Genomic DNA, 25,876 nt, shown 5'->3' with positions numbered 1-25,876 from the left:
ATCACATGCAGCTAGTGCCCTTTTAGTTTTCTCGCCCCAGCCCCTCAAACAACCTGAGTCCACCCCTGTTTTAAGTTACTAAGGAGAACCACCTCAGTCAAATGCCCATTCAACTAAAGAAGCAAACTTGACAGAACATCCTCCCAGTTAGCTAGCTTACTCACTGGCCGAGATAATTGCACCTTCCCAGGGCCCAGGATGGAGCTTGTACTCGGTAACAGTGACCTGACTCCCTGCTACACCCCCAGACACACACCTTAGTGCAGTAGTTCTCAACCTTTTTGAGTCGCGACCCCCAATTTAACATGCATGTTGTCCGCGGCTCCCGCTCACTGAACACAATCTCACACGCACAGTTCAGATCACCCAAAAAAGACACAAAATGACCAAAAAAAGACACAAAATGACCAAAAAAATAAACAAAATGATCAAAAAAGACACAAAATAACCAAAAAAAGGAAACAAAATGACCAAAAAAAGACGCAAATTGACCACCAAATGATCAAAAAAGACACAAAATCAACAAAAAAGTCACAAAATCACAAAAAAAAGACACAAAATCACCAAAAAAAGACACAAAATCACCAAAAGAAGACACAAAATTACAAAAAAAGACACAAATTGACCAAAAAGACTAAGACACATCAACACATGAACACTTTAACACAGTGGAAACAGAGCTGACTTCCAAAATTATTTGGCGACCCCCAGAAATCATCTCGCGACCCCAATTGGGGTCCCGACCCCAAGGTTGAGAACCAATGCCTTAGTGCATGCATGGTACCTACTCCAACTGTTTGAACGGCTCGTTTCCAGCTGCAACATACACACTGCCATGCTTCAGGTCCTCCAGATGCTGAACTCTGTGGCCCTCTCTGGGAGTGTACAGCTTCCTCACAGCGCCAAACGGAGCCTCGATCCATTTAGTCAGAAAGGTCAAAAAGTTGTCAAAGGTTGACACATGTCGGGGATTCACAATTGTTTTTTTCCCGGGGAAGAAAGCGTCTCCGTTCCTGTAAACAATGACTGTTTTGGTCGGCGGCAGGACATCTCTCCCCACAGTGAGCGGCATAACGTTAAGCTAACTAACACTGGCACTAGAAACAAACAAACAATAATGGCGCTTGGTGACAAAAGTAAGTGTGTCAGTGGCAGGCGTTACGAGCCTCCGGAGACGTTACTGGAGATAGCATCTGATATGGAAACCAATTCTTCCACATGAGAGGTGTAGCATCAAGAAACCTATCCACCGGCCGGGTGTTTGTCTCTTGTCTGGGCCGTTAGTTTACGTTAACGTTAATTTACTGTTTCATTCCAAAACTCAAGTGTCTCTATGGCAACCAGCGGGGGCCAAATTTGGATTATATTATTCTGCCCTACAAAGTCTAACTGCAGTAGCTACATTTTTGGTGAAATTGAGTGATAACTAAAAATGAACTCCTTGATGTCTGTTTTATCTTGTGACAAAGTTTTAGACTTCAAATTTGTTATATATATATATATATATATAAGCTGGAAGAAGACAACAACATTATAGTTACTGCTCTCTGTTTATCATCACTATTAGAACCTTTTACAGCCAAACCAGACTGCAGTAACAACATTTTTGGGGTCAGAGGTCAAATAAATCGTCTTGATTTTTAGCATAAATATTACATCATCAATACATGTATATATATATGTATATATATATATATATATATATATATATATATATATATATATACAAATTACAAAATTATAAATTTGGCCCTGAGTCCATATTTCTGTGACCAGTGGACAAGTGGACTTTCATAAAATGAACCAGATTCACCATTGGCCCTTCATGATCTGCATTTTGGAAAAATGTATTTTGAGTTTTCCCATTGCAAAATAACCTTGTCATTTATAAAGTTGCAATAAATATGTTTCACCATTTAGCAACAGAACCTGAATTTGCAGGCAATGATATGCAGATATAATCATCTTATTAAGCAAACAACTGCTTACTACTTCTGACATAAACAAAGTAATAATAACCAAATATAGCACCTTTCATACATTAAATGCACCACAAAGTGCTTTTGCAAGAAGAAATTGAGTCCAATATTGGCTAATTTTACACCTTGTTGGTCCATTAACTCCAGTTAATCTTATTAAAATTAAACTTCACCATTTGTTTAATATGTCTCCAAGCAACTTTACGTGCTGTGCATGCTCAGGAGACTGTCCAATAACATTGTATGTGGACACTGATGGGAGCCATTAATGCACACCCATGCGGACTAGACAAGTTACCCCCTTTAACCGCTCCACTTTGCTTTGCACTTTTACCAAAAACAGGACAAGATCATTCTTGTAATGCATTGTATAAAGTGGTGATTCTAATATTTTGGCCATCCAATTGACATACAAGGGAGTGCCAGAATATTAGAAAAACATGTCAATATAATGCACTCCAGCACACCACCACCACCCACTGTGACCTTAATAATAAACATTTAGTAGAATTATTACCTTTCTGACAGTCAACAAAAGTGGATTTGGATTTAATAGCAGCGCTGTTGGATTAGAGCATATTACATTGTACTGGTGTACCTAATGCAGTGTGGTGTAAATGCAGTCAGCTCAGGGGCAGAAAATAATGCGCCGACTCTTTCCTTTTTCAAATCATCAGTGAATTCCTGTAGCTTGTCATAAAATTGAACTAGAAGTTAACCCTCTGGAGTCTCCAAAAGCACCAAATCATGACTTCTTGATGACATCCTGACTAGAAAATAGCAGCGTGGAGCCCTACTGTAAATTTACCTCTAACATTCTGGCTGTAAACTCCATGAGGCCAGTTTCAGTTTGATGATGATATACCAAGTAAAACTGGAGACAAGCTCAAATATATTTAGTATAAAATGATAGAACTGGATGTAACCCTCTTATATGTTATATTTGCAACCTTTGTTCACATTTGAAACATTTACAATTCTTTATTGAACATGATAGTGTTTTGAAAGTAAAAAAAAGATTCAATATCACATTTTATGTTGGACTAAAGGACTAAAAAAGACACAAAATTACCAAAAAGACCATAAAAGACACAAAATGAGAAGACCAAAAGACCAAAAAAACCCACAGAGGACACAAAATGACAAAAAAGACACAAAATGACAAAAAAAGGCACAAAAAGAAAAAAAAAAGACACAAATGACCAAAAAAGACACGAAAATGATTAAAAAATGGATAAAATAGCCCAAGATTCCATAGAGTTAAAGCTAAACATTACTCCTAAAGTACGATAATGCTATTTCCACGGTGGATATACCAGTGAATATGCTATAACATCAAATGCAGGGTGTGTTTCTTTATTTTCATGAGCTGTGTCCCTATCTCCCATTTGCAGGCCAGTTTTCACTACAGATTATCTGCCAGTCCACTTTTAGACAGCGCTGTCCAAATTGTTTACCACAAACGTAACCAGAGATTGCACCAACAATGGCATCTAAATTGGTTTATGCCAGACAACTCCTGGTCAATTAAATGCATAATTCATCTCAGCATTAATTATTCATTTCTTAAGGGACTGGTGCTGTGCTTTATTAGGAGAACTGCATCATGCATATTCAAATTCCTCTTCTTAGTGGGACTCAATAGGGTATCATCACAGCTGGGATGCCCGTCCTAAAAAACAATAGCAGCCAGAGCTGTAAGACAACTTCTATTAATCACACAACTAAACCGTAGAGGATTTTCAAAGATGAAAATGCCACATTAACCTAAGGTACGCTGTGTAATGTCTTGTTTCTGTCATTCAGCAAACATTGTGCTGTCATATTGTTACCAAGTGTAATTAATTTATTATTTTAAACCCTGCAGTGTTTAGAGAATACATTATTTTTAAATAATATACATGTCACAGCGCAACTGTCAGTATTTATACAACTCAGTATAATGTGTTCATCAAATTGAATCCATTGCTAAAGATGGATTTTAACATTTTACACAAAAAATATGACTATGGAAAAATAATAAGTATTCAAAAAATATATATCTTAATGAATAACAAACATAAGTTACATATTTAGCATAGATAGCTACAGTATGTGTAGACATCCAGAAGCATAGGCTGGTTTTACAACAATTATTTTACAGTAAAGCACATGTTTAAATAATATGATTTATACGAAAAACGCTGCTTCCGTTTCAGGGTCCTGGTTTTGTAGATCGGTTTAGGTTTAGGTTTATTTTATTTGCACAGTTAGAATTACATAAAATTACAAAGATAACATATAGTGTATAGTGCAGGGAGAGGCAGAAAACACAGATGGGCTTATTTAAAGCCTCCACCTAAAATGTCATAGTTATAAGAAAGTAATAAACTGATTATAGAAAAAACATATGTTTAACATCAACAAGTTATAATGACAATAACAAAAACAATAAAAAAAAAACAAAAATGAACATGTTATAAAAGTATATTTGTGTATGGATTAGAATTTTAAAACAGCAGTTAAATGAGCTTTTAGACATCTTTTGAAACAGTTTATAGAGATGGAGATCTTTGCCAGATGGGAAAAGGTATCCCATAATTTAGATACTGACTCTCTTTCACCCTGTCATGTCTTACACTTAAAAACTTTTACCACCCTGTGTGTGAAATCCTTACAATGCAGTAGTCGTTTTATCCACTGGGTGGAGACTGTCTCACAATGCTGGATTTGGTTCAGCTCCTGCACTGACCATCCACTTCATTAGGTCCACTTGTATAATCTAATGTGATCCAGTCCAACATCTCTATCCATAATTTCTGCCTTTACAATAATAATAATAATAATAATAATGTTCAGTTTCGATTGTCACTGTCAGAGAGTTATTAATTAACTATATCTTCATTAACCCATAAGAATCCACAGTGACACAGGTGGAACAAACACTTTAAATCTTCTAGAACAGGGGTCCCCAAACTGCCAAAGCAATTGGAGTGGCCCACTTAACTATCCCAAACAATCCCTCTAAACATGGCCTGTTTTTTTTATTGCATTTATTATATATTTATTTACAAAATGTGGAAACGGAAAATAGATTCTGAATGCAGAATCTATTTTCACCTGTACCTGTTACAAAATCACATCACCTCATTGTTAACTGGCATCAGCTTGTGTTTTTATTTTCTACGAAATAAAAGGAATAACACCCTGGTGTGGTGGTCATGTGACTGTGACAAGAAGGGACTTCTCCAAAATATGTGTGTGACTGGAAACAGAAATCTAAAAACGTAGCTAATTTTAAAAAGCTTTTTTGTATTACTTGGCTAAGTTAAAACCCATTTAACACTTCTAATCTGTTAATAGCTCGTCCTGTATTGCATTTAACCTGTTTTGACTATATTTCCTGAACAATTTAATATAAAACAAGTTACAAAAATATCGCTGTGACGTACACATCACATCGGGCTTTTAACCTAAAAATCATCATGGAAAACCTGATGAACCTGAACAACAAATATGGTAACAGGCCACTCAATTATTTTCACTGTTTAAACAAATCTGGAAAGGAATTTGTTGCACTATTAACGTCACAATTTTGATAAATGTTGTGAAGATGCAGACTAAAAGGCAAATTTGTGTCTCTGTATGCAGAAAAGGTGTCGAGTTTATTGATTTTAAAATAAGAAATACCATAAATCTCAATGTGACATACATGTCACATCACAGATCTTTGACATTTAGAGATAGTATTTTTTTTTTTAAATCAGAAATCTGTTCTATGTGGTCCACTTGATCTGTGGTATATCCCCCATAATTTTCCTTTAAGGATAAATGGGTCTGGGTTTTTATGGGTTAAAGAGGTTGTAGTTTGCAGTAGTGGTGAACTGGACTGCATTGTATTGTGCATTGTGGTGATTCTAATATTTTGGCCATCCAATTAACATACAAAGGAGTGCCAGAATATTAGAAAAACATGTCAATATAATGCACTCCAACACACCACCACCACCCGCTGTGACCTCAATAATAAACATTTAGCAGAATTATTACCTTTCTGACAGTCAGCAAAAGTGGATTTAATAGCAGCGCTGTTGGATTAGATTGTAATACATTGTACTGGTGTACCTAATGCAGTGTGGTGTAAATGCAGTCAGCTCAGGGGCAAAAAATAATGCGCCGACTCATTCCTTTTTCAAATCATCAGTGAATTTTTATTTTACAACTGCAACATAACTTATAATATGAATATGAATACAGAATGCATATTGCTTAACATTTGTATGATTAAAAGCACACTATTGGAAACTAAATCTTTCTTTATTTCATATTTTATGCACAAACTACAGCCTTTGGTTATTTGTCTTGTTTGTTGATGGCCCTGTTGCAAATAATATTGCTCGGTGGATAGTTTGCATAACATAAAAACTCAATACATTGGCTGGCATGCAGTTTAAAACACTAAGATTAAGGGCGTGCTTAACAGAAGCAAAATTCTCACAAAAGAACTAAAACTCTGGTGTGAGTCAAGAAAATAAATAGCTTATAGGTTTATAAGGTAAAAAGAAAGTGGAAAATATACTAGTTTGCACAACTTGCATGTCATTTTGTCACCCTATTTACAGATAGAATAATACATCAAACTTTAATCACTTTATATTGATCCATTCTCTTTAACCCTTAATAGGGCACTCACTGAAATACTTGCAAATTCCAAATTTCAATCCTAGAGAATATTGAAGGATATTACATTCTGTCAGAAAGTGTAAAAAAATCATACAGACCCGGGGGGGGGGGAGTAAGAGTTTACGAGATTAAAGTGGCAAATCTAGGAGAAAAAAATGCACAAATTTATGAGATTTAAAGTGGTGAATCTGTGAGAAAAATGTAGCTTTTTTCCACTTTTTTCTCGTAAATCTGCGACTTTTTTTCTTGTAGATTTGCCACTTTAATCTAGTAAATTTGCTATTTTTTTCTCAAAATATTCCTATTATTTTTATTCATACTTGGCCCTAATATGTCTTCATAGTGAAGTTCTCCTGGTACAAGTCACTGAAGAATAGCTCTGTTTGTATGACTGTTTCTTGCAGATTTTTTTTTCAAAATTTTTCATTTTTACATTGGAAGTCAAGGTCAATAAAGTTAATATTATTATATTATTATCATACTGATTGGTCAGATGTCATGGTGTCACCGTCTGTGACGCAGCCTGATCTTTGCTGATTAGCTGGAAGAAATCCATTTTGATATCCACTGAAGTTACCAAATATAGTTCTTCGCCCGATAAAGGGTTAAAACAGACTGAGCTCAGAGACTGTCCTTGTCAAATTCACACACAAAATACATGGTGGGGTTGCACGCCACATCAGTCCACTCCCCGGACGCCACCATCTCTGCACAGTCCTCATCATCATAGGCGTTGTTGGGCTCTCCCTTTCTCCATTTGCTGAAAGTAGTCATGGGAGACAGATCCACGTAGGTGAAAACACCCTCGCTGTGCAGGTCGTGAATGCCAATGTAGACTCTGTTGAGGCCAGCTTCGGTTATGTACCCTGCGATGGCCGTGTTGGCTCCCTCATCCTTGGGCATGGCCAGGTGCCCTCCCCTCGTCTGACAGTAGACCTCGGCGTCGGCATAGCGTTTCTCCTCCTTCACCAACAGATACACCTTACTGTCTGTCTCTTTCATGCCAGCAACAGCTGCAGGGGAGGGCAGTGCTGAAAAATGAGCACTTGTATTTCTATACATTTTTACATTGACATGCCCAGCATTTGCAGTTCTATGAGTGAAGAAATACAGTCATGGAAAAAATTATTAGACCTTTTTTTTTTTTTCTATCTATCCATCAATTCGCGTCCACTTATCTGGGGCCGGGTCGTGGGGGAAACAGGATAAGCAGGGCATTCCAGGCGCCCCTCTCCCCAATTCTTCAATTTCTTGTTCATTTTAATGCCCGGTACAACTAAAGTTACATTTGTTTGGACAAATATAATGATCAAACTCTACAAAAATAGCTGATAAGAGTTTAATTTAAGAGCTGTAATGATTTGACAGGAAAATGTCTAGATATCAGCTCTTAAATTAAACTCTTATGAGCTATTTTTGTTGTTATCATTGTATTTCTCCAAACAAATGTACCTTTAGTTGTACCAGGCATTAAATTAACAAGAAAGCAAGGAGAAAACAAGGGTGATCTTATCATTTTTCTCCATGACTGTAGCACGGATACGATTAAATTTTTTTTCAAAAGAGTGCTAAGATCATACCATTTTTAATGAATTTCAGTTCGGAGGAGAGCTGTGCCACCAGTATGTCCATTTCTCCGATCATCTTTCTCATTGGTGCGCACTCACATGGAACACCTGATAAGGCAGAAATGTGAGGGATTATCACACTTAATCAAATTTTACCAAATGTCTCAATCTAATCCAGCAATAATCTGTATGACAAACAGGATAACATGGTATAATATGTCACCTGGATCTCCATTAGGGCCCCTTGGACCTGGATCCCCCATGTCTCCCTTTAAACCTGAGATATCACATGGAATTATTCATGGACATTTAATTCAATTCCAAACGTGTGTAAGTACATTTCTGCATTTTCTGATTACCTTTCATTCCACTTGGGCCGACTTTTCCGTAACGACCCATTATGCCTTTCTGACCTTTAAGCCCGGTTTGACCTGAAAACAGTGAATAAGGCAGGAATATTCTGTTACTGTGCCATCTATAGGAAAAGCCATTTGTCTCTTGTTTCTGCACCTTAACCTCTTCAACTCCCCATGGACGCTGATGTCCTCAGCCAACATGCTGGGCCATAGAGGCTCAATTTTAAAGTTATTAAAAAAAAGGGAAAAACTAGCATGCCTGTTTTCACACTGGCCCCTTGACCTCTGACCTCAATATATTTGAATTGGAATTGTCTTTGTGTGTGATGATGTTACTCCCCATTGTAGCTTTTAATTAGTGAGACCATCTACTTTACAGCTGACCTCATTGTAAAAAAAAATAAAAAATGTTTTGATACCAAATCACACAATGTGTTTTCTATTGTGTTCCTTAAGGTCTTGGTATCTTAATGTGATACTTTGGAGGGATTTCCTTCTCTACTTTTATCAACTAATCCCCAAATGTGTGTAACAAATTGTATTAACCCTAAAGTTGTTGCAACAACTTATGAGACATAATAGAGACCTAGAAAAAAAAAGACAAAACTGAAAGAAAAAACTGGAATTCTCATACCCCTCTTCACTTCCAATAAACAGTGGTGAAAAGTACTAAGTACATTTACTCAAGTACTGTACTTAAGTATCATTTTGAGGTGATTGTACTTTACTTGGTTATTTCCATTTTATGTAACTTTATACTTCTACTTCACTACATTTGGAGGCAAATATTGTACTTTTTACTCCACTACAATTAGCTGACAGCTTTAGTTACTTTTCACATCAATATTTAACATAAAAAGCATGAAACATTCAAAGTCATTACACTTTTTTTTTTTTTAATTAAACCTCATAATAGTATATTAAGTAGTTTAAATGAGCCCTATCTGAACAACAGTAAAATGTTGCCTACATGCATCAATAAAAACAAAAACAATATATTTGGAATATAAAACAATCTGGATGGGGCCTTTCTGCATAACGAGTACTTTTACTTTTGATACTTTCAGTACATTTTGATGCTGATACCTTTATACTTTTACTTCAGTTAGTTTTGAATGCAGGACTTACTTATAGTGGAGTATTAGTAATTTTACTTAAGTAAAGGGTCTGAATACTTCTTCCACCACTGTCAATAAGGTACATTAATCAAAAAGCTGAGTCTGTGTAATCTCCACCCTCCATTCCTCATTAAAGTTCAGTAAACACTTGTGCACAGCAGTGAATTCCTCATATCATTTCTCCTCCAACCTCTAACCCAAACATAAACACTTGGCCATCTCTGGTTGGCCTGGTAGTGATGCAACAGCACGTTATCAGCCCTAGTAATGTGATCTTTCCCCCAGATCTTTTTTAAGCTTCTTAGTAGTGTTGAAAAATGAGGAGATGTGTAAGTTTGTGTACATGCTTCATGTTTTACTCATAATATTCTACATACCAATCTCTCCAGAAGGACCCACTCTTCCTGGTCTCCCTGGTGCTCCTTTTTGTCCTTTCTCTCCTGGTTCTCCTTTTGCAGAAAAAGATTTGAATAATAAGAAAATACGAACACAGAGTCTATTTTTTTCTATGCATAGTGTGTCAAAAAGTATGCAGGATAGCATGCCTTTGAGTCCAGGGACAAGGATCTGAACAGTGCAGGACTCCTCTGCCAACTGCTGTCCATACGATGTCCTTAGTGTCAGTAAACTCGGCACAGACATTAGTATTATGGACAGTAACAGCTTCTCTCCTTTCATCCTTTACATGGGCTGGTTGGTGGATTATACTGGAGACATATAGAGCAAAGACAAATCATTCCCGGAATTATCTTACAAGTGACTGGAAATATTTTCCACATCATACTGTATTTCTGAACTGAAATAGTGGAATCAGAAGTAAATAATTCCATAATAAATCACTATAAAGTCATTATCTATTACATCCAGTCAGCAGGCTTCTGAATTCCTGAGAGAACACACCCTACTGTGATAAGTAAAAATCCCATTTTATTCATTTTAATAATAATTTAATAATAATAATTCATTTTAACGTCAAATATATACCTAGAGAGTTCTGCAAAAAGCACAATTTGTTTATCCTTAAAGATATTTGGTTGTTGAAAGGCACATTTGAAGCAATACAAGGTTTAAAAAGGCAATAATTGCTTTAAAACAAACTATACATATCTTCAAAATGGATTAATGCTTGATAGATTAGAAATATGATGGCAGCAACATCCAGAATCACATTTGCCAAAGCCAAAGACATATTCAGCTTTTTCGTTATGAACTTTACAACATTATGTCAGACATCAGTATAATAAGAAAAACAAATCTGAGGATATCAGCAGTATACATGGTTTTAAAATCTGACAGCCTACCTGCAGAGGTGTTTCCACACAGAAGTAGAGAAGTATAGCCAGCTTGCAAAGACTTGCAGGAGCTTTGAACACTGGTGGTCTTACAGATACATCTCATGTTTCTGCACAGGCAGTGCAGAATGTGTGAGATAGGCTATTCGTAAACAGTTCACAGATAAAGTCCAAAGCAGCTGGGGCCCCACAGATAATTGGCTGGGAAAGTAGTAGTGATTGACAGTGGAGGGGCCGGATAAATACACTCACTCAACTTCAAACTCTATCAGATATTTAGAAAAGGAAAGTGCCTGAAATATCTACCATGTCATGTAGTTATTTTGAATTACAAATGAACAAAGTTGCCTCCTTTAATATGCCACAGGAGTTGAATCTATGTCGTTTCTCAGGCTTGACTGTGAGATTTGTGTGATTCTGTGTCCAAGCGTTAATTCAAGTTAACCCTCTGGAGTCCATCTATTTATTGAAAATACACATGTTTAATTTACAGTAATAACTTTATTTATAGGCTATATAATATGTAGACAAGCTGAGAAAGCCAGTTGAAAGTGCAATCATAGGAGCTTTCACAGTGTGCCATTTATATTTCTAGACCATTTTTGTGAATTTTCTTTCTACAATGAAAACTATTACTATTTTTAATTAACACGCAAACAGACTGTTTTGTGTGTATAAATGGTAAAAAAAAATGTTACATTTCCATAGACACGTGTCTTTTGTTTGTTTTTTGGGTTCCTGGCAGCTTTATACTTTGTTAATTAAAATAAAATGAAAAATCTGACTGATAGCCAAGTTTGTGTGGAGAAAAAGGAGCCATGCATGTGATGTAAGGACAGACTGAAAGATGCTGAACAGAGACAAAAATTCATGCATAGGAAGTTGACAAATTTGAAACAAAATCTCCTGGACTTCAGAGGTTTAAGCATTGGGGATTTTACACAAATGCAATACTTTGCTTGTGTAGCATGAGTCTCTCTGTTGTTTCCCCAGAGTGTGCTCGTTCATTATGAAGATCATCTCTCCAGTGCATCCCCTCTCTTCTCTTTACTCTTACTCTCTGCTTGTAAGCAAGTTAATTGGTTTGGGATTTGCCTTCAGATAATCACATCAGCATGACTCCTTTGTGGCCACCTGAGGGAGCCATTGTCCATGCAAGTGCAGTAGTGGACCTCCACTGGTCGGGTTCTTTAATGTTCAATTGCTCATAGAAGAAGAAGAAGAAGAAGATTACTTTATTAATCCCACAATGGGGAAATTCAACCTCTGCATTTAACCCATCCTTTTTTACACACAAGTGAACACACCATGCAAGGAGCAGTGGGCAGCACATTACTGCGCCCGGGGAGCTGTGCAGGGGGGTTTGGTGCCTTGCTCAAAGACCTGTCAGTACCGGGATTTGAACCGACGACTCTCCTTTTTCATCCTTTTTTTTCTTCTTTGTTGTCAGAATTACAGTGACTAAAGTGAAAAAAAACCCCACACATTTTCATAATTTAGATCCTTATATTTACCCCTGTATATTAGTTTTGAGCAGTGTGAAAAAAGCGATTGTAGATTTGGAGATGTACTGAAGTGACCAAAAATAAAATATGCCACCATTTGATACGGTCAAGTGTTGCTTGTCTTGGTCATACATAATTTAGGTTGCCTTGCAAATGCTAACTTGGACTTTTAACTTGCAGACAAAAAATGTCATGTTAGTGTTTACATGCTGTCATCTAGGTTCAGTAATCAGATAGGGTCCAATGCAGGAGCATCAGATATCCTAATTAGATTTACAAACGCCAGTGGCTTCTTTCAATGGTGGATTGGATGTCTCCTTCAAAAATCCCCCCAAAAGTTTTAGATTACCTGCCTCTCAAATATTCATGACTCCCAAGGCAACATTTGCTGTCTTTTCATCGCAGCCAGTGAATTGGGTGAGTTGGGTGTGAGCTCAATTTATCCTCTAACTTCAGTTTTTATCATTAAACAAAGACACTATTTTATTACAATAAGTGGTAACATTTAAATATTCCTCACATTGGCATACTGAAAAAAAGAAATAATAAGGGTCCATGCATGCAGTTACCAGAGATGTTGTTGGTATTTTTTTTAATATATATATTTTTTTACTCTACTTAAACAAAACAAAAATTAACTGAAGTATGCATTTACCAGTTTTTAGTTATAAAATTAAAAAAAAAACATTTTATAATATGAAAATAATGTAGTCTCAAAATAAATGAAATTGTACAAGAAATAAATGAAATACATGGAAAAGAAGATGTATTTTTTACTCCACTTAAATAAAACAAAAAAATAAATGGAGAATGAATGTTGCAGTTTTTAATCATGAAACTTGACTAAAATATTTTTTATGATATGAAAATAATGTACTCAAAATAAATTAAATTGTATCACAAAAAATAAAATACAGGAAAAGGAAAGAAGACAGCGAAAAAAAAAACCCCTTCAAATAATATATTTTAAAAAATGGGATACAACAACAAAGTTACGTGGTTAAGAGTTTTTAAATGTGTTTTCTTTTGCTATGAGGAAAAATATTTTTATACTATATCTTATTTTCTCCTTCAGTGCTTCTGTTTGACTTCTAGACTAAAACTCAACCAGTAATGACAAAGAAAACTACCTGACACAGGATCTTACGAGCAGCACCTCAACGCACCTTCCGCATTGTATTGTCGGTGTGACGTCACCTGTGCTCACCGGAGCGCGAGCACAGCCGGTCATCCAGACAGCCCGCAGCTCCGTCCCGTCTCTGTCCTGTCCCCGGGAGAAAACCCGAGAGAGCTGGACTACTGCTACAACTACACTTCCGTATGAGGGACTTAAAACTCTACCCTGCCGCTCTGAACATTAATTTGACCCCCTGAACGTAAGTGTTCATCTAACTTTTGCACTTTATAGCGAACAGCCAGCGTCAGAAACAGTCTAAGGTGCTTTTTATTATATTTACTGGTATTTGGATGGAGAGTATCGAGATCCTAACTATAATTTTGTTTAATTATTAACAACCTTTGCCTGCATTAGTAAAGCGTTAGTTTACCCACAAACTCCTACAGTGTTCATACTGGTTTATTTATAAGGGACTCAGTACTGTTAGTCTCTTGGACAGAAGGTGTATTTATTATATTATTAATTGTTAGGGCTGGGCGATATGGACCAAAAGTCATATACCGGTATATTTAGGCTGAATATCGATAAACGATATATATTCTGATATTTTTAAAGCAAAATGAGAGCAAATGTTCAGTTAAAGTCAAAGCCAAATATGACATGTCACAAGTAGTTTTATTGAAACCGTTTCTTTAAGTTAACATAAATTCTGTATAACAACAGGAGTATTTTTTAAAAAAAATCATAGTGCCATAAAGTGCACATTTAAATAAAAAAAATATCTTAGCCTTTGAAAATAGCCTTTGAAAGAAAATAGGCCAATCTTTTTCTGAAATAAATATATTTATATGAGTAACGAATAACGAACATTACAAAATAACTAAATATGACAAACCCTAGTAAGGGCAGCATTTATATAAAAAGAAAGAAAAAAAATTGAACTATATCGACATATGCGATATGGTCTATTTCCATATCACGTTTAAAAATATATCGATATATTTTTTATATCGATATATTGCCCAGCCCTAATATAAATAAATCTATTTATTATGAGATGGTTTTGAACTTATGTCATTTGCCTGTCTAATCTCCCCAGTTTGCTTAATTCTGCAATTTCTGACATATTGTCAACCCCCAACCGATTGAAACCTCTCTTAAAACTATCTTTTTTTTTAAGCTACACCTCTTAAAGTGTGACTCGTCTGCACAACTTTGTTCATCCTGTTGGCCTGTCGTGGATATCCAATGTATTTTCCATGTCCCTTTCGCCTGGTAGAGAACAGGAAACAAGAGGCAGGAAACAAGAGGCGTGTTTGTGCGTCCTGCTTTTACCCAGTGAGCCAGTGTCCATTCATTTGTGTGTACATTTATGTTTCCTTCTCCCTCTGAACTATATGGGTCTCTGTGTTTCACGGGACATGTGATACCTTTCTGATTTGCATTGTATCGTAACTGATCGCCTGCTTTTATTTGTTGTGCTTGGATCTCACTTGAAGCGTCTCACCTCCCTGTCTGGATTAGGGTCAGATACTAAGAGGATTTAGTGCCAGAGTCAAAGTTTCTCATGAGGCACTGTTGTTTTGTTGAGAGGACTCAGTGATATACACTGTAAGAAAACCCCTGTTGTTTTCACGGTAAAAAACCAGCAGCTGTGGTTGCCAGAACTTTACCGTAATAAATACGGTATAACTTTTTTTAATATTACGGTAAAATGATATTAGCACTGTTGATTTCACGTTTAAGATTGCCATTTTATTACATTTTTTATTGTATGAATAAAAAAGTTTTTTCCTTTAAAAGAAACGCTGTTCTGCCATATAATTGACAAGAAAATACTTTATAAATGCCACATAAATTAAAGATTTCACCATTAAATATTACAGTCTATTTCTATTAGAGATCTGGTGTTTAGTACATTTAACAGTTACAAAAGATACATAAGTACAAAAGATAAATGCAAAAATTACAGTGATGACTTGTATATATATTACAGTATATATTTTTTGCTACAAACACAGCGGAGTGGAGTAATGTATTTAAAAAATAAAAAAATAAAAAAATAAAAAATACTGTTTTGGCTGATATATACATTTACGGTGTTTCATTTTTACTGAAACTGAATTAACCCATTTATCATTTTATGGACTTTTACTGTCAAGGTTTAGCAGTTTTTCCACCGTAAAATCTACAGACATTTTTTACAGTGTAGTAATCTAAATGCCATCGCCCTAAGTGATGTACCAGACTGTTTGGAGGCTTTCTTTGAAAGTAGCATTAGAATCCCAAAGCTCTTGGTACACTGACCAGTGCTGTATATGACAAAGACAGATGTGTTGTGTATGGAGTTTTCAGCAGACGTCTTTAAGTTCATGATAAATATTGAAAGCATACATTTTGTCTTCATTTTACAATATACAGAATGTTTAAATCACAGCAAGATGTGTGTGGGCATTAAGGCCTTTGGTGGCTGTCTAGTTTTGAAGTCTATTTCCTGTGTGGACACACTGTAATTAAACTTGGATTGAAGTAGGGAAGTGTGGGAAAGCCTTGTAGTTATCAGGCATCTAACCGAGACAGTCTAGAAGATCCCCCATAGCCTTGATCTCACACTTGAAGGCTGAAGATAACAGAATAGGAAAGTAACCTTTATCCTCCCTCTGTCTGGTACATATTTTAAACTCCTGCTTATGTTTGAATGTGGTTTTGTGATATTCAAATGATCACCGCAGCAAAATTTGTATATGACTTCCATGTAATGATGACACAGTCTTAGTTTCGGAAAGTTATAAATGGGGCCTTTCACTTGTAGCAGCCATCTAGATATTATAGAATGAGATTTGTTTATTGAGCATCATGGCAGTGAAGACCTTCTGTTGGTTCTGCTTTCTAAAAACAAGGATCAAGAAGCTTCTAGTGTCTCAATCAATTAAAATAAAATAAAATAGTCCTGGATTTAGCCTTAATGGTGCGCCGGTCCTTTAATGTAGGAAATCATTCTGTTACTCAGCTGTAGGCCTGCCCAGGAGAAAGAGGTCTATTGTAAACTAAGATTATTGCTATTACAATACATGGGCCATATGGTAATAAATAAGATAACAACAGGCCATGTGTCTTAACCTACATTCACTTCCAGTGGAAGTAGTGATAACATTCAGCCCTGCTTTGCTCTAATAAGGATCATTTAATTGAGATGCAAACCAGGTTTGAATTCATTTAAGCTTACGTTAATAACTTGATATTGATTTATATAAGTTGTGTGTGGCTCTGGCTAATGCTATACACACAATTTGTAACATACCAGATGGCAACCATGTTATTATTCCTCCATATTTGTTGCATTAGCGGTATTTAAATATTGCTGTTATATTCAGAACTGGAGTCAAACAATGCTGCATATGTGCTAGTGTGTTTACTCATGCACACACCAGCATCTGTTTTAGAGACTGTGGGGTGCAATTTGATTCAACTGACAAATTATTCCTCATTAAGCTGACATATAACTGCATAGTAACTTAATTTCTTAAAATATAAGGTGACTAAATATGGCAACAACATTTTACATTTCTGCAACCAAAAGTGGATGCCTGGTTTCCAGCCTGGTAACCACTTCTTAAAGTTTATAACCGCTGTCCAACAGCTGGAGCTTAGATCTCCATTTTAATGGTTTTGCCACCTGAGCCTTGTGTTACAAAGTCCTCAAAGTGAGCGAGTGACTGGAAGTCGCTGTTGAGAAAAGCCAGATGTAAAGTAGGTGAACTGATCAGACATGGTGTGTCTGATAACAAAGCAGTACATGTCTGATTGTGATGACCTCATTGCTGTACATGCAAACATCTGTCTCTTTTTATTTTCTCCTATCAAGGTTATCAAGTTTACTGATATACTGTATGTTTTATGTGGTAATTATGTTTGATGTTTGTTTGTGTCTTGTTTAGTTTTGATGTGTTAAGGTTCTTGTTTATTATTGTGGTTTTATTTATTTATTTGGGTTGGTTTTGGGATTTTGTTGTTGTTGTGTTTTTTGTTTTGTTTTTGTTTTTCTCTCTGTGTTTGTCCATTGGTGATTTGTGTTTTGTCTAAATTAATAATAATATAAAAAAAAAAACATCTGTCTCTTGCCAAGTGAGAAAGAAATGGAGGACAAGGTAAAATGTAACCTAAAGGAATAGTATATAAATAGCATATGTCAGTTTATTGTAAATAAGCTGCAGGAGTAATATCATAAATACTATGTAACTTAAAATATTAATAATTCAAGGCCATTGTGGTACAAAAAGACAGAAAAGCAATGTAGATGGTAGCCCCTCCCTCATTTGGATCTACCATTATGCTCTGCTGATGTACCTGATGAACTTTGAATCCTTGTTAAAGACTACATCAGCATTTTCCAGCACCTATCCTCTGTCACATTTGACCTCAATCCCCTGAAGCTAATGGGATACTGAGGCATAATGTCAGCACTTTTACTTTTAAGAACTCTGTGGTCGAAGGATTAACCGTCAGGAATCTGTAATGACACGCATGTGAAAATAAAGCTTTCACATTTTGTCTGCACAAGATTCCGGACAGGAGTTTTCCCCGTGGTTGTACCTTGGATCTGCCAGGGTCCAACTGATGCTGGCAATTACAGAATAAATGTGTGCAATTTTAATTTACAGCTGTGCATTTTGGCAAAAAAATAATAATAAAAACAGTGGTTAGAAGAGCCAGCAGGCATTATTTCATTATCTTAGTATCTTTTCTGTTAGCCACTGCCTTTCAGTAATAACACACTGTAACTTCTATTCCTTTGATATTTGATATAAATATTTTATCAGCTTGCTTTCAATTAAATTTTTTTATATTTGAATATACTTTTATATGTTTTCTAAAATATTTTTTCTATTCTTTTTCAGTCTTAAAATTCTATATTTGAATGCAATTTTATATACGTCTCTTTCTAATGTTTTTAATGTTCTGTGTAAAGCACTTGCCCTGTTGTTGAAAGGTGCTATACAGTATACTTGCCTTGCCTTAGTTTACTTTTAAATGATATACTGTATAGATGATTGATGACTAAAATACAATAGACTGTATAAAACATAGATGTAGTCTCTGTGAGGTCATCCATAGTTTCTGAAGAGTCACTGTGAAGCCCAGTGTGGTACCTCCGGCTTCCCATATAAGCACTGCCTGACTGCTTTAACTCCCAGCTAATCCAAAAATGGGCAAAGAGGTGGAGGGTCAGCTGAGGTGTGCTAAATGAAGCCTGTTTGCTGAAACACGCAGTCTGTGAGGGCACCTGCCTGTCACTTACAGTGGACAAGCCCTTAATTATGCATAACTTTAAGCCTTAATATAATTTGAATAGGTGAGTTATATAAAAAAATCCTCCCCCATGAAGTTGTCTTTAATAGGGAAATTAGCTATAGAGATCAGGCTGTAAACATGTTATTTATTTTTGGGGGAAAAAAAAAAAAAAAGTTGGGATTTTTAACATGGTGGTCTATGGGGATAGAGCTGCTTTTGGAGCCAGCCTCAAGTGGCCAGTCAAAGAACTGGAGTTTCTCAGCTCTGAAGGTTGCATTTTGAAAAATAGCAACACACAATGTTCGGCTTTAACCCATTGAAGCCTGACAAGCGGATATGTCATTTTGTAGTATTTGTATAAGCTCTCAAATACTTTTTGAATTTAATTTCTATCTGCTACAGAGGCTGAAAAATCTATTATTTAGTAGAAGCGTTGACACTTCTGTTGAATTTCCAGAAAAACTTCAGGTTTTAGGGGGTTATTTTAGAATCGGCCAGAGGTTTTACAGGCGTTTTAGGCCTCAATGGGTTAAAACTGACTAATGGGGTTTAGGTTGCATAACTGTACGCATGCAGAAAGTTCTATACAAGCTATACACCAAAATGTCACAGTTTCATTGTATTGTGTCAGGATTACCTGCTGTAAGCTTTAGCTTGGTTACTACACAGTCCAAAAATAGACTGACAGGACCTAGATTGTTTATATCAGGTCACTTGGGGTTGTGTTGTCCTCACGAGAGACGGCAGGAGTCCCTCCAGTCGTGTCCCAGTGGAAAATCCACCTTTATAAGATCAGTGGGAGGAATAACAGGTTAATGGGAAGCCAAGCAGACAGCATCAAGTCAAGACAAAATCTTTTTCATGTTTATTTCAGTGTGGTTTCACTCAAGGATTTTTCAGTCAAAACTAACTAAATTGATATTAGTCTCGTTGTCAAGTAAAAGACAATGTTTACAGACATAACATCTGTTAGTGGTGACGAGTCTGTGGCGTATTTAGGACGTAGGAAAATGCTGCGATGCAAATCAGGAGCAGCTACTCAACAATAAAACAGAACAATGACACTACTTACCATCATGGGGGGTGTATGTTTGCTTAGTTGATAAATGAGCAGTGCTGACTTCAGCTTCTGTATGTCAGCCGTGAAGAAAAGGTGGAATATATAATGTGTTCATGTACAAGCCTTGGGGAGCTGGCTACAGAATCAGAAGCACAGAAGCAAATTCAGTTCGTTTGAACTACTTTGGTAAAAAATGCAAAACTGTGTACTGTACTTTGCATATTTATTTTAAGCCACACATGTGCTTTTCCTTTATTTATGTTGCCTCTCTTCCTCTTTCCATCTCCCCCTCTCTCCCAGTTGTGAAGCCGTGCTGGACTGGAGGTAAGCCATGGAGGATGGGAAGCCAGTGTGGGCGCCCCACCCCGCCGACGGGTTCCAGCTGGGGATGATCGTTGACATAGGAGCCGACACACTCACCATAGAACCACTGAACCAGAAGGGCAAGGTGGGTCATCACACACACACAAACAGGCACATGCACACACCCCATTTTGGCTTTCCATTTACAGGCAAAGTAAGTCCGACTGGGGAAATGGGTGAGGGGCTGCTGCTTGTTCTCCTTTCATGTGGCTCGGTTCATATTCATTGAATTCTTTCACATAAATTGGGCGTTCTGAGCCTCAGGAGAGTGCACACAACATACAAATGTATACATTCATAAGCACAAGACTTTCACAGAGAATTACAATGAAAACTTTTTTTTCTGTATTGTTGCCACAGTCTGTCTGAAGTGCGATTTTAGGCACAAAGGCGTTAGCAAAACAATGTGTAAAATGTGAGAAACATGAGAGACCACATGTACAGAGGCATGAATTAATAAAGAGCAGCAGCAGGTGCTCTGATAGTGTTGCCTAGAGGGAGAGCTGCTCATTAGGAGGTAAAGGCCACCTGTTACACCTGAGCCGTCACGTGTCTCCAGCAAGCAGGACTCTGATGTTTACAACAGACATGTCCTCTACCGGTTGCCTCTGCATTTGTGTCCAGTGTTCTCACTACAACGACTGTATGGACATTTCTCTCCTCAGACATTTTGGCTTGGTAAAGTAAGCCATGACTGTGAGCCAGCATGCAAAATAGTAGGCTTAAGTACTGGAACAGTGACATGGAATGCAGTCATTATGAATAAGAAAGAGGCAAAATGTCCACTAGAAATACTGTCTATTATTCATTTGTTTAGCTCTTTGGATCTTTTATACAGAAGAGCTTTATTCTTCTTTAAAAAGTCAAGTTTACAAGTATGTATATATTGTACTAGTAGGAATTCCTTGCAACACAAAAAATGTTGAACATTTTTTTGCATGGCAAAATCTATTTTGAAACTTTTCTATATTTTGAAGTTTTTCAAAATGAATGCTGTACTTCATTCTAATACCAGACCTGCACAACAGGGCTGGGCGATATGGCCAAAATCTCCTGTCCCGATATTGGTCATTTGATATCTAAATAGCAATAAACATCACAATATAGTATTTTTTTTTACACTTCTATGGTTAAATGGTAAATGGACCTGCACTTATATAGCGCTTTTCGACCACTCAAAGCACTTTACACTACAGACTGCGTTCATTCACCCAATCATACTCGACATTCATACTGGTGGCAGAGGCTACCCTAAACGGTGCCACCTGCCACCATTGGGAATCCATTCTCACACCGATGAACGCAGCATTGGGAGCAATTTGGGGTTCAGTATCTTGCTGAAGGATACTTCGACATGTAGGCTGCCATGGTCAGGGATCGAACCACCGACTGTCCGGTCAGTGGGCGACCGCTCTGCACACTGAGCCACAGCCGCTTCAGTTCAATCCATCTTTGCTCCAGCATGCAACCATCAGAATGAAGAGTGTCATCCAAATGACATAGAAATATATCTAAGATTGACATGTTCATCGTTTTGATGATATGTCATCATATCACTCAGCCCTACTGCAGAATTAAACATGCATGGGAAATGAGCAATGATCAAACTTCTATCTAACTAGTTCATCAAACAGCAGGCCAAAGACCACTGGCAGCCCTTAGATACCTTTTTTGACCCCTGGAAGTGGCATGAAATGCATGCATTATATTATCTTCTTCTGTCAGTCAGTGTCCATGTCAATACTTTCACTAATCGGCTACTACGTCAAAGTGCACCTGTCTAACAAGCATCTGTCAAGTGTAGAAGCCTAATGGCTTCTTTTTGGTGGACAACTTGTGAGAGACTTTTTACTGTGAGGCCCTTAACCATTTACTGACTCCCTCAATCAGCACTTTGAGCACCTCAGATGGATAATTTCAGACTCTGCACAAATGCAAAAATATTGACAGTTGTGCCAAACCGAGCTGGAAGAAAACATGAATGAGTTTGAGTTCACTCTTATTTGGAATAGCTGTGAACTTTGAGCGATCATTATCAGTTTATTGCAAGGCATAAACTCTGTCCCATTCAGCGAGGGAATGAAAGGACCATTGAGTGTCTTTTTTACTGCAGTGTAGAGCTCATTAGTGCCTCGGCTCAGTGCGCGACCCTCAGCCTGTCTGCCTCTTCTGCTTTGTCAATTTTATTGGTTAGACATTGCTCACATGGTTATTATTGTCCAGACTGAGCCAAAGTATTGTAGCGGGCACACAAAGCAGATTCTGTTTATGCTTACAGCCTGTTTGCGGTAATAAACCATGCATCAGAGCACAGACTGGGCCATATTCACACACACATGCAGTAGCATTGATATAAGGAGTGTACTGAACATGCAAAGGGAGCAAAATAATGTTTCTTATTGATACTGTAGAAAAACCATTGGGATCGCCTTGTTTTAGCATCCATCCACCATCAGCACATTCCCTGGGCCTGTGTGAATGTTGAGGGTTGATTGTTTTATTATTATTATTTATGTATTTATTTATTTTTAATTTTATTTCCCACATCAAGCACTCACATGACAAACCACAGAAAAGGGGAAAAATAAACAAATAGCACAGCACACAGACAAGGAATACACCAAAATAAAAATAAAAGAAAAAAAGAAAATTATTAAAATGACAAACTGGTTCCTACAAGATCAGCACAGAGCACCACCATCATCTCTTCTCAACCCTCCCAAACACACACACACACACACACACACACACACACACACGTACACACCACATACACTCACTTACTCACTCAGGTGTTCAGATCCGGTTGCTCTCCCACCAAATTATTCATTACCCTGCCATGTCTCCCCTTGTTTCTCTCACAGCCGGCTTGTTCCATTGAGTTTATTTCCATTAACTCAGACTCTTAAACAATAGAGTGAGAATATCAGTAAGTAATTTAGCCTGGGAACATGTCGCACCAAACATCATTACTGTGATCTTTAACCATGATGAATGATTCATGTTTATGCATTCTTGCTTAGCTTTTTTATTACTCCTAATATGTCCCCAACCTTTTTTGGGAGCTGATAAACATTTGTTTTGTGTCATGAGCTTTTGAAAGAACAACAAATAATCTTGTATATAAAGTTGGCAGGGGTAAACCGAGACAGCGCCACTTAGCATGTCGCATGTCTGTCTCTCCTGGAGGGGCTCCCTTGAAAAAGAGGTTCTTAATCTCAATGGGATATTCTCTGGTTAAATAAAGGTTAAATAAATAAAAATTAGGTTCAAATAATTAAAAAAAAACTGTTTGTGTTGCAGACCTTTCTGGCTCCGATGAGCCAAGTCTTCCCAGCAGAGGATGATGTCAACAAACATGTAGACGACAACTGTAAGTCAGCACATAGTTGGCTAAACATTTCATTCATTTCATTACAATGATCTTGTTTTTTATGAATAATACGTTTTATTTTCCTCTGTTCTCAGGTTCCCTTATGTACTTGAATGAAGCCACTCTTCTCAACAACGTCAGAGTGCGGTACAACAAAGACCACATCTATGTATGTTTTCTTCTCCATCTGCACTACTCTGCTTTAACACAAGTTTAACCTCCTGTTGTGTTCGTTTCTCAGGAACAGCAATGATGTTTGTGGGTCTTTTATTTTGAAAGGGGGCGGAAGTGTATTTCGTTAATTCTGTGTTGGATTTCCTGTCGTGTTGATGTGCGGGGCATGTTTAATTATCAAAAAATGTCAAAAAATGTCAAAAAATCCCAATAAACCTTGTTTATATTTATTTAATCAATAAATCCCTTACTAACTATATTATTTATAATATTTCTAGATATGCATATTTAGTGCAATAGTGTTCTTTACCTCTAACAGATCATGGTTCAATGAGGATAATTCACTTGTTTTTCATTTTTTTAAAAGCGTGTTAAAAAGTTATTTTTATGTACATTGGATATACCTACATATAAAATACAATGGTTTTAAATGACATTGATTTTTTCAATTTTATTTTATATTTTAAAAAAATTTCTTATAGGAAAAAAAACTTCAAAATCGGTCAATTTGACCCGCAACATAACAGGAAGGTTACATTTTTAGTTTAGTTTAGCTTTTTTATTTCGAACATGTGCGAGTAACACAACAAAGTAAACTGAAAAACAAACAAATCCAGTGAGAATAATCAAAACAATAATAGCAATAGTCAAAACAAAAGCTATAATGTGAACCGAACATGTCCGAAAAGGAGTAGGATGAAGCATATGCTTATTTAAACCTACCCCTTCTCCACTACTCAATTAACATTTATTTTCCCTAAACATACATGAAACATATTTACAAAAAAATAGAAAATAAATAGATGAAATAAACAAATACAAAAATCATTTATCATTTATGAAAACACCCGATTATTAAAGCCCTTCTTCCTCCCTGTACCTTGTGAAAACCAAGTGTTTGTACTGGTTTTTAAACTGGATCATGCTTGGACAAATCAATAAATTAAAGTCACTACTATCCAGTTGCTTCATAAGGAGATACAGTAACATGTTGGACAGCAGGAGAGAGAGGATCCCTGTCCTTGTCTCCCTGGGGGAAAAGTACCAGGTGGTAAAGAGGGAAGGGAAGCTAGAGAAGGGTCACAAAGTCAGACTGGCAAACCCAATCCTGATCCCAGTCACTCACTTAGGAAATGAGTGGCAGCTGGTAGATGGGAAAAACAAGGCAGGGAAAGAAGTTAAGGTGTGTCTCAGCAGCTTGTTTTCGCTCTGTTGTCCCTTATTATTCAATAATTGATATGTATTTTTGCTTAACTTTCTCTCAAAGACTCTCATCGTACCTGTATTCTTATCTCTTACAGACTTTTGTAGCCAATATCTTGATAGCTGTGAATCCTTACTATGACATCCCCAAACTTTATGGCCCTGACGCCATCAAGTCGTACCGGGGGAAGTCACTGGGAACTCTGCCGCCCCATGTCTACGCTATAGGTGAGCTCACACCTTCTGATCTCTGTTAACTAATGCAGCTATTCTCAACCTTGGGGTCGCGAGATGATTTCTGGGGGTCGCCAAATCATTTTGGAAGTCAGCTCTGTCTCCACTGTGTTAAAGTGTTCATGTCATTTTGTGTCATTTTTGGTCAATTTGAGTCTTTTTTTGGGTCATTTTGTGTCTTTTTTGGTCAATTTGTGTCTTTTTTGGGTCATTTTGTGTCTTTTTTTATGATTTTGTGGTCAATTTGTGCATTTTTTTGGTCAATTTGTGCATTTTTTTGGTCAATTTGTGTCTTTTTTGGGCCATTTTGTGTCTTTTTTTATGATTTTGTGGTCAATTTGTGCATTTTTTGATCATTTTGTGTCTTTTTTGGTCATTTTGTATCTTTTTTTGGTCATTTTGTGTCTTTTTTTGGTCATTTTGTGTCTTTTTTATGATTTTGTTGTCAAGTTGTGCATTTTTTGGTCATTTTGTGTCTTTTTTATGATTTTGGGGTCAATTTGTGCAGTTTTTGGTCATTTTGTGTCTTTTTTGGGTCATTTTGTGTCTTTTTTTGTTAATTTGTGTTTTTTTGGGTCAT

At 36.7% G+C, this 25,876-nt stretch overlaps 3 protein-coding genes across 10 annotated transcripts in view; 1 reads left to right on the top strand and 2 right to left on the bottom strand.

Moving 5' to 3' along the window:
• Positions 1 to 1,305, bottom strand: part of LOC131988792 (doublecortin domain-containing protein 2) — a 78,603-nt gene extending 77,298 nt beyond the window's left edge. For 4 of the 7 annotated variants that reach the window (XM_059354050.1, XM_059354053.1, XM_059354052.1 and 1 more), the window contains exon 1: positions 789 to 1,304. In XM_059354050.1, coding sequence (XP_059210033.1) covers positions 789 to 1,072 — 284 coding nt within the window. In that variant the 5' untranslated portion in view covers positions 1,073 to 1,304. Of the gene's footprint in view, positions 1 to 788 lie in introns of all 7 variants that reach the window. The other 3 variants (XM_059354051.1, XM_059354054.1, XM_059354048.1) reach the window with 3 other exon arrangements.
• A 5,563-nt stretch (positions 1,306 to 6,868) lies between these two features.
• colec11 (collectin sub-family member 11) lies at positions 6,869 to 11,107 on the bottom strand. 2 transcript variants are annotated; one of them, XM_059353621.1, is made up of 7 exons: positions 10,985 to 11,107; positions 10,229 to 10,390; positions 10,061 to 10,132; positions 8,569 to 8,640; positions 8,433 to 8,486; positions 8,222 to 8,317; positions 6,869 to 7,672 (listed from the first exon to the last, which is right to left on the bottom strand). In XM_059353621.1, the coding sequence occupies exons 2-7, from the start codon at positions 10,359 to 10,361 to the stop codon at positions 7,263 to 7,265; spliced, it is 837 nt and encodes a 278-aa protein (XP_059209604.1). In that variant the 5' UTR covers positions 10,362 to 10,390; positions 10,985 to 11,107; the 3' UTR covers positions 6,869 to 7,262. The 2 variants fall into 2 exon arrangements, with proteins under 2 accessions (XP_059209604.1, XP_059209605.1); XM_059353622.1 differs by having other exon boundaries at positions 6,869 to 7,654.
• Positions 11,108 to 13,738: 2,631 nt separating this feature from the next.
• Positions 13,739 to 25,876, top strand: part of myo6b (myosin VIb) — a 56,468-nt gene continuing 44,330 nt past the window's right edge. The window contains exons 1-5 of the mRNA XM_059352834.1: positions 13,739 to 13,856; positions 20,250 to 20,397; positions 23,616 to 23,685; positions 23,781 to 23,854; positions 25,161 to 25,290. Of these exons, the coding sequence (XP_059208817.1) occupies positions 20,281 to 20,397; positions 23,616 to 23,685; positions 23,781 to 23,854; positions 25,161 to 25,290 (391 nt within the window). The 5' untranslated portion in view covers positions 13,739 to 13,856; positions 20,250 to 20,280. The remainder of the gene's footprint in view (positions 13,857 to 20,249; positions 20,398 to 23,615; positions 23,686 to 23,780; positions 23,855 to 25,160; positions 25,291 to 25,876) is intronic.

This window comes from Centropristis striata, chromosome 16, assembly GCF_030273125.1.
Source record: "Centropristis striata isolate RG_2023a ecotype Rhode Island chromosome 16, C.striata_1.0, whole genome shotgun sequence".
Taxonomy (NCBI): domain Eukaryota; kingdom Metazoa; phylum Chordata; class Actinopteri; order Perciformes; family Serranidae; genus Centropristis; species Centropristis striata.
Note: the sequence above shows the minus strand (reverse complement) of the source record. Positions and strands in the feature narration are given on the sequence as shown.

Excerpts from the sequence above, each read along its gene's own strand:
- colec11 (XM_059353621.1), bottom strand. The coding sequence starts at position 10,361 with ATGAAAGGAGAGAAGCTGTTACTGTCCATAATACTAATGTCTGTGCCG. Across the intron at positions 10,133-10,228 it reads CCTTGTCCCTGGACTCAAAG|GAGAACCAGGAGAGAAAGGA; the intron begins GCATGCTATCCT and ends TTTCTGCAAAAG. Across the intron at positions 8,318-8,432 it reads GGGCCCTAATGGAGATCCAG|GTGTTCCATGTGAGTGCGCA; the intron begins GTGACATATTAT and ends CTGCCTTATCAG.